The 13,383-nt window shown below is 40.2% G+C and overlaps 1 protein-coding gene and 1 long non-coding RNA gene across 4 annotated transcripts in view; one reads left to right on the top strand and one right to left on the bottom strand.

Annotated features, from left to right (window-relative positions):
* The window catches only part of Psd3 (pleckstrin and Sec7 domain containing 3), a 435,804-nt gene that overhangs the window by 280,709 nt on the left and 141,712 nt on the right, over positions 1 to 13,383 (bottom strand). The window contains exon 1 of one of the 3 annotated variants that reach the window (XM_040742211.1): positions 10,278 to 10,583. The exons of the other annotated variants lie outside the window; for them this stretch is intronic. Coding sequence (XP_040598145.1) covers positions 10,278 to 10,308 — 31 coding nt within the window. The 5' untranslated portion in view covers positions 10,309 to 10,583. Of the gene's footprint in view, positions 1 to 10,277; positions 10,584 to 13,383 lie in introns of those variants that run through there. 3 annotated transcript variants of the gene reach the window in all.
* Positions 10,764 to 13,383, top strand: part of LOC121139142 — a 32,744-nt gene continuing 30,124 nt past the window's right edge. The window contains exon 1 of the long non-coding RNA XR_005875995.1: positions 10,764 to 10,966. This is a non-coding gene — a long non-coding RNA (uncharacterized LOC121139142). The remainder of the gene's footprint in view (positions 10,967 to 13,383) is intronic.

Raw genomic sequence — 13,383 nt, 5'->3', positions numbered from 1 at the left:
TTCTCAATAAGATTTGCTTACTATTTCCTTCCACCCCACCCTGTAACACACACCTCCTCCAGCCTTGCAGTGGCCCCTCTATGCAGCCTACATATACGCCACCACAGAAGTTCCTATATAGGAGAAGGCAGTCTAACGACTTACATCATATTAACCCCGATGCCCAAGAAATCCCAGAAATGGGACTCTGGTAACTCAGTTCCTTCATATGTACAAATATTAAAATTATGGTATCACTATCCAAATACCACTGGTGAAATAATAAATATTGATGTGGATTATAACACCAAGCTGCCTTACAAAGGTACCATGAAATCTGAGACTGGACCTCAGGAAAGACAAGCTTTACTTAAAGTCGGGAAATATTTTCCAGTTGGAAGTCTGTTCTTCCTGTCATATAGTAGGGAGGAAGGCATTTTTAAAACTTCCCTGAAGAGTGACAGTGAAGTCAAAATGTAAGAGGAAACACAATGTTCAGAAAGGTTTCTAAGATTTCAACTGTATGTAATTATTTTGCATTTATTTATTTTCTTAATTGATACATAAAATTTACACATATTTTGAAGGTAATTTGATGCACATCTATATCACTGCGGGATGACTAAATTAATCTAAGAAGCATATGTTAATTACCTCAATACTTGGAATATATATTTTTAATGTTAAAAATACTTAAAATCTATTCTTCCAGTAATTTCAAGTAGTCATTATTAAGTATAGTCACTATGTTGTAAAACAGATTTCTTGAATTGACTTCTAACTGAAATTGTGTGTCCACTGATGGCATCTTCCCAATCACCACCTTGTTCCCAGCCTGGTGATCACCATTCTAGCCTCTGTTCCAATGGACATCTTCCCAGTGCAACCCTGTCCCCAGCCTGGTGACCACCATTCTAGTTCATGAGTGCAACATTTTGAGAGTTCACATATAAGGTTGGCAACTCCATAAAATTTACTTACATCATGCAATGAATTCCAGTATATAAAGCAAAAGAAACAATATTTAATTGATATTTGTTATAAGCAATCAAATATACATTTTCCTATTCAAATGAGACCCAATACCAGTCAGTGAGACACGAGAATTGGGAAATATTTCATTAAACAATTTTAATGAAAGTTTTTAGGGATAATAACTTAGGTCAGTAGCTAACCTCCCTTTGAACATGTTTTTTTTTACTAAGTCAGGAAAATTCTCATCTATGGCATACTAACTTCCATTTTATGAAAGAGAACTTTCATTGTTTACAAGCCACTATAGAGCCATAGGCTTGCTCTTCAGCAAGACAGGTAATAAATGTCTGACTACACACACACAAGTTGGATGACAGACACGGCTGGAGAGACATCAACAAAATGGGGTATCTTGAAAGCATGTGTTACTATACCGAAGATATTCACCACATACTAAAATTTGGTAAATAGTAATAGTATATCTGAGCATCTATATTGTTTTGCACTGTGCTTTGAACACTTTGAAATATACTTTCAACATTAAATTTGAATAAAATATTATACAATCTTGGACACACCCTTGAAGTACTTACAAGTTCTCCTGATGGAACTAATAAGACATACTTTCCTAACTCTGAAAGGAAGCAACTTTTCAAACCTTGGCTTTGAAAAGGAAGACAGCTGAACAATTGGAATCCCTTCCCCTTGGAAATGTATTGACCCTTTAGCAGGTGCCTGACTCTAAGTGTTTCTGTTTAAACCCAAGGTCAAATGCCACCCCCTGCCCTAATCAAGAGAACCCTCTGTCTGCCATGACGAGAAATGAATGGCGCTTGGCTGCTCAAGGTGCTGAGAAGTGACAGTTGATTGCTTAGCCTTGAACAGGCTATGCACAAGTTTTTAATTATCTTATTAAGTTTATTTTATTCTTATACTGAGTGGATTTATACTCAGTGACAATATTGAGTGGATTTCTGAAAACTCATTTCCACTTTGCATTCCTCCTGCATTGAAGTTCTCTGGGGTGCTATTTATTACACCTACACTCAACTGCTTTGCTAAGCTTGTGTTTTAGATCTCATAGTATTTTATACATTTCTTGAGGTTTTCTACATAAAACGCTATCCATGAATAGAGAGGTTTGCATCTTCCCAGTCTCAACCAATCTTTCTCTCATGGTCTCTCTCAACTCCCCTTCCAATGTTAGGTCACTGCTTCTAAACTGAAGGTTCAATCCTTGGAAAGGGTTTGCTTCTGACATACACAAGGACATTCTGAACTTACTGTCCTTTGCCTTTGTTCAGTACCTTTTCTTACTTGACATACTTCCTTTCATCTCAAATGATCACACTATTTTTACCCTTCCAGATCTAACTCCATTTCACTACCTTAAAGTAAATCTTCCTTTGATAACCAACTATAGGAAAGAAGGAAGGGAGGAAGGGGGAAGGGAGAGAGGGAGGGAGGGAGGAGAGAGGGAGGATGGGGGAGGGAGGCATTTCCCTCACTGGAAATACCAACAGAACCTTAGCTGTTCACAGACATGAAATCAGAAGCATAACGTTAACACACATTTTAAGGTTCAAACAGCTGCAATTTTTACAGATGTGCTGTTTTTATTTATGTGTATATGTGTGCACATGTCTGCCTGAGTACCTGCTATATCTGCATGAACGCCTCCATCCCCTGGGAGGCGGGGCTGCAGTTAGGAGCCACCCAGCATTGACACCCGCAAAGTTCCTCTAGAGGAACAGAGGGGTTTGAAACCAGTGAGCCATTTCTCTAGACTCCAAACAGTTACAATATCTAACCAACCATGACATATTTTAAGAAACTCTACCACAGTGGAAATGAAACCATATGCATACCAAAATCCACCACAGTGAATCTCATTCAGAAGAACAAAAACGTGTTGACTGACATCATCTGGGAGCCCACTTTGTCCTGATAGCTTAGTTTTCCATCCATAAAATAAGCATGAAAATAACCACTGGCCCAGGAAAGTAACAACAAAAAAAAAAAAAAAAAAAAAAGAGAGAAACGGGCTCTCAAAAAGATACGGTAAGTCTGTCACTGCAGCAGTTTTATTGAAATGTCGTTCAGAAGAAAAAGGAAATACATCAAGTATAGGAAATGCTTGTGACACTTGACACAACTTGGCAACTGGTCCAAGCAAAGAGATCAAAGAAATGAGAAAGTTAGGAGAAACCCTGCAGGACTCCTAGCAGGATTTACTACTCCAAAAGCTCTCCTGGCCTACGCTTATTTTCTAGAAAGAACTAGTTCAGTAAGTTTCATTTACTTTTTAGTAAGTAAAGACTAGCACAGACAGTCAAGGACAAATAAGGGGCTAAGGAGCTCAAGTGTGCAAACAGTATAGTACATTGACTGTCTTCAGCTTCACAGGGATAAATCTGTGGGAAAGATTCAGACGCCACTAAGCAGTGAGGTCACTGTTTTTCATAGCAGTAAAGTTAACAAAAGCAACAGAAAACAAACATTCGTCTACTTGTAGTGGTTTCTGCATACAAACAACTTCTCTGGGTACCATACACTCCTTCAGAGGACATGTCACAGGACCAGCAGGTCTTTCCCTGCAAATGAAGGACCCCTTTGTTGTGACACTGCAGGAGCTGCTTCTTTTGGTTGTTTACATTTCTCCTCACCACTGCCTTTAACAACAAACAAAACTTTGTAAGTCTTAATCCTGACCTTTATCCTGGAGTTTTGTATTTATCCCATGGAAGTGATTCCTTTAGAAAGCATTATACTAGTATTATTACTTCTAAAGGGAAAGAAAGAAAATGAACAAATTTTTATTTTACTTTAAGGTTTCCCTTTGTTTTGCTTTTCTGCTCCCTTTCAAAACATTGTCACTGTTTCTGACATCCATTCGTTCACTCAGCAAACCTTGAGATCAATAACCTGTCACATAAGAAACACAGGGAATTCAAAAGAGCACTGTCCCACATGATGTGTGTTTGACATGTCACAAGGACATGTGAGTGACAGGTGAAGGACGTCCAAGGGGAAATAGTATGGGCATAAACAGACTCAGGATAACCAAAGGCTTGGGCAAAAGCAGAGGTAAGGGCTTGAAGCAGAACATGTGCAGAAGGGGCTGGCTTGGAGCAAAGATACAAGGGCTGCCATCCCTCCCGGGATGTGTTACTTCAGGCACTATCCACATCTATTCTCATCCCCCTCTCCCTACATCTAACTAGTTTACCTAACTAGTTTCTACATATTTCCATCAAAGCCACTGCTGCCCTCATCACCCCTGACTTAAAGTGCCCCACACCCCAGTCTAATACTAATATAAGACCCCAATCAACATTTCTTTCTGCAGAAAGCCTTACTGAATTAGTTCTGCCCAAATCTGACAAGGGGATTTGATTTGCTAAGTATTAAAAAGAAGAGTTCTAGCACTTACTGAAATATAAACCACATACTCATAAAATTGGACTAGCAGGTGCCTGGCTTAACTGCATTTCTTTTTCCCTCTTAAAAGAATGTAAATGTAGTCTAAAATATTTGTAGGAGGGGAGTAAATGGAAGGAAAAGAGTTTCACTCATTGAAATATTATACTGGGAGGGAATTTTATTTCACTAAAAGTTGTCTTTTCTATATGAAATCTTACCCTACTAACTTGTATATTTGGCAAAGTTTTCAAAAAATTATGTTCCCTGGTATTTGGTAAAGTTACTTTTCTGTGATCTACAAACCTGCTGGCTTTTTAATTTGATTTAATATGCTGAAAAAGAAAGAGGATAATTTTAATGTTAGCAAGATCAATTTTAGCACTGCTCTGCACTCTGTATTAAGTAGCCATCTGTTTCTGCAACACAGGGAAAGGACTGTAATAAAATGATGGGATAGAAACACAATGTGTTTCAATCATGAGGAAACGAGCCTGTTCCACGGGACTAGCTGCAGAGAGACTACGCCTTCCTAAGAATGATCTTTGAGAACCAGAATATGAAATACGCTCTTCAACTCTGGCTAGCAAACTCAAGACAAAATGGTTCCAGGAAAAGCAACCCACGGACCATTTGGCACTTGTACCAGACTTGGTCACTGAAGCTTGACTAAAGAAAAGCAGCTCTCTTGAGTGATTCTGAGGAAAAAACAGAACCTAAGCTTCTCCAGGTAACATGACTGTCATGTCCAGCCCAGGTCCTTCGGGGAGTACACAATTATGAATTCTGCACCCTTGTTTCCTGGGACCTGAGGCCAGTGGATTTTAGGAAGAGAATCTTGCTTGTTTTTTTTTTTTTTGTCACCATTAGAATATGAACTCCAAACAGAAGATTTGGTCTGTTCTTTGCCATTGTATCCCTTACAACATGAGAGCCCAGCAAAGTGGGCATTAATATTGTCTAAGTGAAATACAGAGTGGCATATAATCAACAGGGTGTTAATTAGGAGAACTCAAGGCAAAAAATAATTCTTAAAAAGCCCCCTTAAACACACGTAAAACAGGACATGTACTACTGATAACCAAAGGCCAGCTTGAGCAGAGAATGCTGGAAATGCAGAGAGCTTTCCCAACTTAGAGTAGGCTCATTCTTCACCTACTCAGCCAGCTTCTCTTGTGCGCTAAGTATAGGTTAAACACTGGGAGAAGAGCAGCATAGGTCAGAGGGCTCCTATCATCAGGGCTCACAAGCCAGCTACTCCTTCTTGACATATTGCAGCAGACGAGTTTACTGGGTGGTAAAGGTCAATAGAGAAAACTTCAGCAGCACATCTAGAATTTGACATGATGCTAGCCAGGCTGTTAACATTGAGCATAAATTTCACAACTCACACACCACTCAGTAAACCCTGTGTTGCTCAATGTAACAGCCATGTCTGCATTTGACCATGTAAAGTAACTGCATAAAATTGCAAATTTAGGGGTTGAAGAGGTGGCTCAGCATGTAAGAGCACTTGTTGTTCTTTCTAGAGGACCTGGTTTCAATTCCTAGCACCGCCACGATGACTTCAGCCTTCTGTAACTCCAGTTTCAGATGACTCAAAGCCCTCCTCGAACCTGCATGGGCACCAGGCGTGCACACGGTACACAGATACACAGGCAGGCAAAATACCTACACCCTAAAATAAAAATAAGCAAATCTAAAAAGTATTCATTCTTCAGTGTTTCATATATATCAAGGCAGCTCTCAAGCTACTCTGCATAGACAGATCATTTCAGTTATCACAGAAAGTTTGATTTGAAAGTGTTGTCCTGAATCTTTGTGCTGAGTGTGACCTGGAGATGGAAACACACACATCACACAGAAGGATGTCACAAAACCCTGCTCAGATTTTTCAACATGAAACTTAAAGGATTGTGGAGATGGTCCAGGCGGCAAAACTGCCTACAGTGCAGGCATAAGGACCTGAGTTCCCTGACACTCACAGCAAAAGCCAGGCATGGGGTAGAGAGGTCGCTCAGTGGTAAGCGCATTCATTGCTCTTGCAGAGGACCCGGGTTCAGTTCCCAGCACCCACATGACAGTGCACAACTATTTCAAACTCTCATTCCAGGGAACCCAAATATTCTCATCTGGCCTCTGCAGGTGCTGCATGAATGTGGCACACATACATACATGTAGGCAAAACATTCACAAACATAAAAATGAACATCTTTTAAAAAATCCAGGTTTGACTACACATGCCTATAACCCCACAACTAGAAGACATGCATTTTTTGGTTTTTTTGTTTTTTGTTTTTCAAGACAGGGTTTCTCTGTGGCTTTGGAGGCTGCCTTGGAACTAGCTCTTGTAGACCAGGCTGGACACTTGCATTATTTTTTAATTGCTTTATTTATTTGTTTGGGAGAATACATGTCATGACATGCTTTTAGAAGTCATGGGACAACCTGTATAAGGTGTGTCTGTCCTGCTACCATGTGGCTGGATTCTGAGTACGGAACTAAAGTCAGCACAGGCCCTTATCCACTGAGCCACTTTACTGTCCCAGCAGGAAGGTTCTGAGAACTTAACATTCAGCTAGGCTACCTGAAAATGACAAGCTTCCAGATCAGAGACCCCATGTCAAGGGAGAATAAGGCAGACAGCTATTGAAGCTTCTGCATGAACTGTCATGGGTACATACAAACAAACTCATGTGCATGCATCACCACACACACACACGAAAAACACAGGCTAGAGACTCACGCACAGCGAAGTATGAGGAGCACTGCTCCAGAAACTAGACCATCCTCTAGAAGTTAACTCTGACAATATTTAACAAGTGACTACATTTTTGTTCTTAAAAAAATTTACAAGTCTGTATTCTTAATTGAAAGTTCCAACAGTTCAATCAATAGAATACACACCAACCAACCACAGTTTCCAGAGGTCAAAGAGTCTCCACTCCTAACTAACTTCATGATTCTGATATGGGTTTGCCCTCATACTAAGTCATACAGGTTACTTTCAAAGAGCAAAGAGGAAGGGCCTTTTCTGGAACATGGCCCTTCTTGAGTTTAGAGCTCATTGTAAGTGTTTCTCAGAGAGCTAGCAATGACACTTACACAAAAACTGCAAAAGTGATCTTGACCACAAAAATGTAAACATTACTATCTAGTAGTCCCTAAGTAAATTATGTGGGAGTTTAAAAGACAAAAGTTGAAAGAAAGTAAGGTTTGGGGGTACATAAAAAACATTTTGTTTTGTTTTGTTTTTTAGAGTTTCCTATTCATGTTCTTGGTTACATTATTTGTTAAACATATCCATGAGCAAACTCAGTTTGGTGAGGCACTAGTGAGCTTGCATTAACAGTCTATTATCTGTTTCCTGAGAATAATACATATCATCACAGGTCATCTAGCCACCAAACACCTGCTCCCCTTCTTCTCATGTGTGTTGTTTCAAACTGCAGTAACATATAAGAAAACTACAAATTCTTGAATCATTTTAATAGTGGAAGTTTTACAGAAGCAAGCTAAAGGCAAAACCTTTGACTTACTCAGAAGCAATTTATCCCCAATGATGGGAAAGAGTGCCATTTCTGACTGTTCGGTCTGTAATTTTGTTAATGAATGATTGTGAGACAAATGCCTTATTTACAAACCAAATACAAAACTCAAGCCTTACAGAATGAAAAAGACCTCCAATGCATTTTGCCTATAATTCTTAACTATGAAAAACGGTGATCAATGACCTCTCCAGAAACAGATGCACAGCGTGCACCCTCAATGCAATGGAAAGGGCAGCACTAAAACAAAACAGGGGGTAATCTAATCCCCTTACCAAGCAGTAGAAAATGGATTTGCATGATAAGAAATATCAGAAAATGGGTGTGAGTGATGCAAAACTGCCAAATGAGTACTCCAATGCATTATATTTGGGGACACACTCTTCATCCTAATGAAAGTCGTATTTTGGCGAAGAATACCATATACAGTGGATAATACTATTTTACCATATGCAGTGGATGATACTACATTGATAGCTCTCTGAATGTGTGCATATTTAAGCTTTTATGTGCTTCAAAGGACAGGAAAGACCTGGCAAGCATTATTCAAGCTTTTAGCATGTGCATACAAATACAGAATGTTCCATTAATTGGACATTCTTCCTGTTGGTGATTAATAGGTACAGCCGTGCTTACCACAAACCAAACCCCACATGCTAACTTTTCTCATTCAGTCCTAATCCCTACAGGAGTGATAGTAGCTTACCATGCCAATCAGTCTTTTGTAATCTAGGGAGCAGCAGACAGCACGCAGAAGGTCAGAAGGATGAGAGCAGAACAACCCATTAATATTAGAGTACTGTCTCTGCCGCTGCCCAGAGCACTGTGACCAGCACGGAGACTTATCTTCCGGCAGGGGCTAGCTCATCTGTAATCACCGCTTTTTAAAAGTGGACTCGTTTATTCAGCCCAACAATTCCCCACGTTTGTCTGTGTCTCAACTACTTCTCATAATTTTTGTTTTTTAGGTCTATCCTCCAAATCCCTTCATTTAGTCTTATCTCTGCTCTCTCTATTTTACTCATTCTGTCCATTTTCTACACTTCTTCCTATCTATATATCTACGCTTCTAATATCTAGCTTTAAAGTTTCTCGACGCTGACTCTTTAGTTTTTATTATGTTTTCAAAAAGAGAATAAGAGTTCACTTTGAGCTGCTAACCCCATAATATCATTAGAGCAGCAGGCTTTCTTTCGCTAAAGCTAAGACAGATGTGGTAATATTAGAATAAATTATTCTTATGCATTTTATGAAGTAATTTAACAGTGAAGAGATTCAAACTGATGTTCAAAATACTATATAGTTGTTTTAAAAATCATTATAAGTGCCAAGCGAGCAGAGTTATTAGCAGTGATAATGGACTACAGCTGTGAACTGCTTAACTGTGTCTCGCAATGCAAATGTCAGAGTAAACAAGCAACTTCACTGGGTCGGGTTGAGACCAACCTTCAGTTACTCTACATTGGCTTTCGTGCTCAGTAGAAAACTTAGGTTCAAAGTTAGGATTTTCCCCACAAACTGAAATGAACAATCCTAAGTAAATCTACCACTGAAAGTTCAACAAAGTTGAAACCCAATTTTTCTAGAGAGAAATCAATCTAAAATACTATAGAACACTTTTGACACAGTGAGCAGTCATCAGGACAGTTGCTTCTTCCAGGAGAGACTGGACCTCAATGTCAAGCCAATGGGAACATTTAGGGGCCACTTCTGAAGTCACCCTCATCCTCTCTAGGCAGCTTAGACTCCTCACTGTGCTCCCGACATGCAGATGAAAAGAATCTAGGGTTCTTTAAGAGAAACTCCTCCCCTATCCCATCCAACACCACAGCTCTCTAAAGTAAGAAGTAGCCTGCACCCTTTCTGCTTCTATAATGCATCACAGAAAGATGGTTCATTTCTACAGGGTGATAGAATGCCCTGTGCCTAGGAAAACTGCTGGGGGACAGAGGGATAAAAGGAAAGAAAACTGTACATAAGCATGATGTTCTAATCTCATCTTAAAAAAAGAAATTTGGAAAACTCAACGTCAGATACTAAAATAAATGTCCCAAGCTAAAGCCAAGTGAGGTACCGGGCAAAAGCATTTGGAGGCCCCCATGGCATCTCTCTGTTTCCTGGGGGATTAAAGACTGGTTGGCAGGGATCCCCCAGAATGAATGCAGTAGCTAGCAGGATTCAGCAGAACTTGGGTTCGCCCCCAGAAGTCTCCTACTGGCTGGGATGGCCAAAAGACAACACCAGTAAGCAAAAGCAGTCAATCATACAGACGGAAAATGTCACAGCAGCATTTCACAAGAGATAGAGAAATAAAATATATTTGCCTGCATAGACCTACAAAGAGAGGTTACTCACAGAGATTACTGTAGCTCCAGCAGTTACCCATTGATCATAGAAAATGCCCAGTTCATCAGTTTAACGCTTGAGAAAAGTTATCGAGAAAAGAAGCAAGCTAATGCAAAATGTGCTGTTCTAGTCAACTGGAAGCAAATTAGTTTCAGATTTCTGGAGGCCCCGCTTGCCCTGCACTGCACACGGTGATGTAAATGGAAGAAGCACTTTGAGCACTTGGAACCAGGGCTGAGCCGAGCCCAGAACTGCAGCCTCAGCCCCTCACAAAGGCAGGGCAGCCTGCTTTCCTGCTGTGCTCAGCCTCACGCCCGCCCGGCCTCTCTGCCTTGGTAGCTTACCGAAAACAGCCACTGTAGGGCTTTTCTATAATTGTGAAAACTACTTCCAAGGAGAGAACTGAGATGCCGGGAGTTAGCTTTAATGTAACCATTCCCCCAGTGCAGCAGCAGGAAGCCAGGAGAGGCTCAGAGAGGATCGTACCATCCTGGGTGACATCAGAGGTGGGGCTGTCATCCTAGTATTATGCAGCACTTTCTCTGATGCTGGAATGACACACATGAACCAAGACGGGCTGGTTCCCTTTAAAAGCATTTCATTCTCACGTTGTTCCAACGGAAGGGGCAAAGGCAAAAACACTGCCCAGAAGCTGCTTCCACGACATCAATCCTGGGCTGACAGTCCTCATCTTACTGGTAAGTGCTGCTGTCACCCAGTCATTTCACTAATGATTACATTGCTGTTCCTCGGATAAATTAATATTTAATTGGCAATTGATAGGACTTGAAAATGTGATGTAAAAAGATTGAAAGACACGATGATCCAGTTTTAAAAGCAGTGGCATAAACTTCTACATCACTAATAGTACTTTGGATGCGTGCAATACTTTTCAAGCAATCTCAGTAAAAGCACTCATTTTATAAGTAATAACATGAACTAACACATGGTGAATAACATTATACTGACCCTTGGAATTCGTGTAAATAAAAAACCAATCCCATCTTGGCCTGAGAGTGTTCCTCCATGCTAGAGCACTTACCGATTCCCGGGTTTGATCCCCAGCACTGAACAATTAGAAAGTAACCCATCTTCAGTATTATTAATATCCTAATCAGCATGAGAAGCAAAGTCACTTCAAGGTTACTTTTTTCTGTTCTATACACTCAGTGAGCAGCAAATCAACCAGGTGCCAGAAAATGTGTTCACTTTAATTCAGAATGTCCGTTTTAATAAATATTATAAATATTCTATTAGATTAGAAGCTGTTTAGTAATGTGCTAGATACCACATTAGGCAGTTTCATATTCCTTCCAGAAGCTACTATTATTAATCCATTTTATAGATGGGACCACTAAAATATAACAGAGGCATGAGTCATCTCCACTCAAGGGAGTAAAACTGGCACCACTGGAACTCAAACACAGACACTATGACTCTGAAGTTCACCCTCCAAAGCACCACCAAGCTACACTCCTTCCTAGAAGCCTGCATGCCAAAGAAAGGATTCTAAAATAAAACTATTATTTTCAGGGTTTGACACTATAGCAAACCAAATAGGCCCATCTCACAAGAAGACTAATTCATAAATAGGAGACAAAGATTAGATGGTGTACCAGGGACAGCAGACTAGGTACCAGAAATAAAGCCGGGAGATTCAGCCTCATGGCTGACACCTCATCTTAGCTTGGAAAAATGGCTTATGAGCTCCCAGCTTTAGTTTCTTGACCTCCAAGCTATGAATGCTCAGTTTATTGACAGTTGTATAACACTGTGGTAGAAGCACATGGCCTAGACTTGTAATCTAGACTTGATTACTTTACAACTGTGTCAGTTTAAGAAAGTTATTTATCCTTTCTAGACCTCAGCTTCTTCATTCAAAACTGTAGGAAAAATAGGGTTAGTCTAGGGATGAAATAGAGTACACATACAAATTAACTACTCAGATAAGCAACTCTATCTAGTAAAAGCTCATTAGTAATTATTATTAACTATTATTACCAATAACTTCTGTTTCCTGTGTTGGGGGGGAGGGTCTCACTACATAGCCCAGAAGGGCCACATTCCTGGTCTTCCTGTCACAGTCTCCTGAGCACTAAGTGTAAAGGTGTGACCTCATAACTAGCTATTTGAACTAAACTGCCCGGTTCTTCCCTTTCCAATTTCTAAAAAATCCTGCTAGGATTTTGGGTTTTGGGGGGGGGGTGACTAGAAAGGCAGAAAGGACAACCTTTGCTGGCCTCATCCAAATATTAAGCAATCCACAAATCACCAGTTCCCAATGAGATGCAATCTGAAATTGGCAGCAGCCATCCAAGATTCCTTATAAAGGGAAAGAGAGATAGACCTCTTTGCTCTCCTTTTTCCTTAAGCACAGGCTAGAGAAGACAGGGTCAGAAATGAGGCAGTCACCCTGAATGGGGAGTATCCCACCAGCCAGGAAAGCAAAAATAGAGCCCATCAAATACCCAGTAAAGAATCTTGCAACCTTATTATCTTTTGTAATAGAGAATAAACTCTCAAGTATTTCACTTCAACTTTCTAATATATACAACTTACACAGTCTTAACTGACTCAAAACCAAAGGCTCAGTGGTTGAGGTCTGGGTTATATTCCAGTACTTTAACCAGTACTTCTGTTAAATTCTCTTGGTACACATCTTTTCTGAGGCAAGTCTAACTACAACCACAAGACAGATGAAAATGTAGTTTAGAGAACATTAGGTCGATTCAGTAGGGTCCCTATTATAGTTGACTTTATGCACTCTGGTAGCCAACATACTACAACTCATCTGCTCATCTGCAGTTACCCTGTTTTCTCTCCCGGTTCTCCCATCAGAGTCTTCCTCAGATGTCTGGTCTAGCAAGTCTACAGGTACATCTGAATTTACTAATGACGGACAGCTTTCATTTTTCCTACGACATAGTCTTTCCACTCAATTGGAGAGTGCGGTGGACTGAAGCATAGGAGAGAGAGGGCTGGGCTGGACAGTGTGGAATCATAATGCTGTATAATGTAGTATTAGTGTAGAGACTTAACACAATATCATCTCATGATTGCAACATACGGTTACATGGGATCTGACAGTTTTCATCTTAAATCAACTTTGTGAGGC

This window comes from Mesocricetus auratus, unplaced genomic scaffold (assembly GCF_017639785.1).
Source record: "Mesocricetus auratus isolate SY011 unplaced genomic scaffold, BCM_Maur_2.0 Super-Scaffold_6731, whole genome shotgun sequence".
NCBI lineage: Eukaryota > Metazoa > Chordata > Mammalia > Rodentia > Cricetidae > Mesocricetus > Mesocricetus auratus.
The sequence above is the reverse complement of the archived record's forward strand: the minus strand, read 5'-3'. Positions and strand labels throughout refer to the sequence as shown.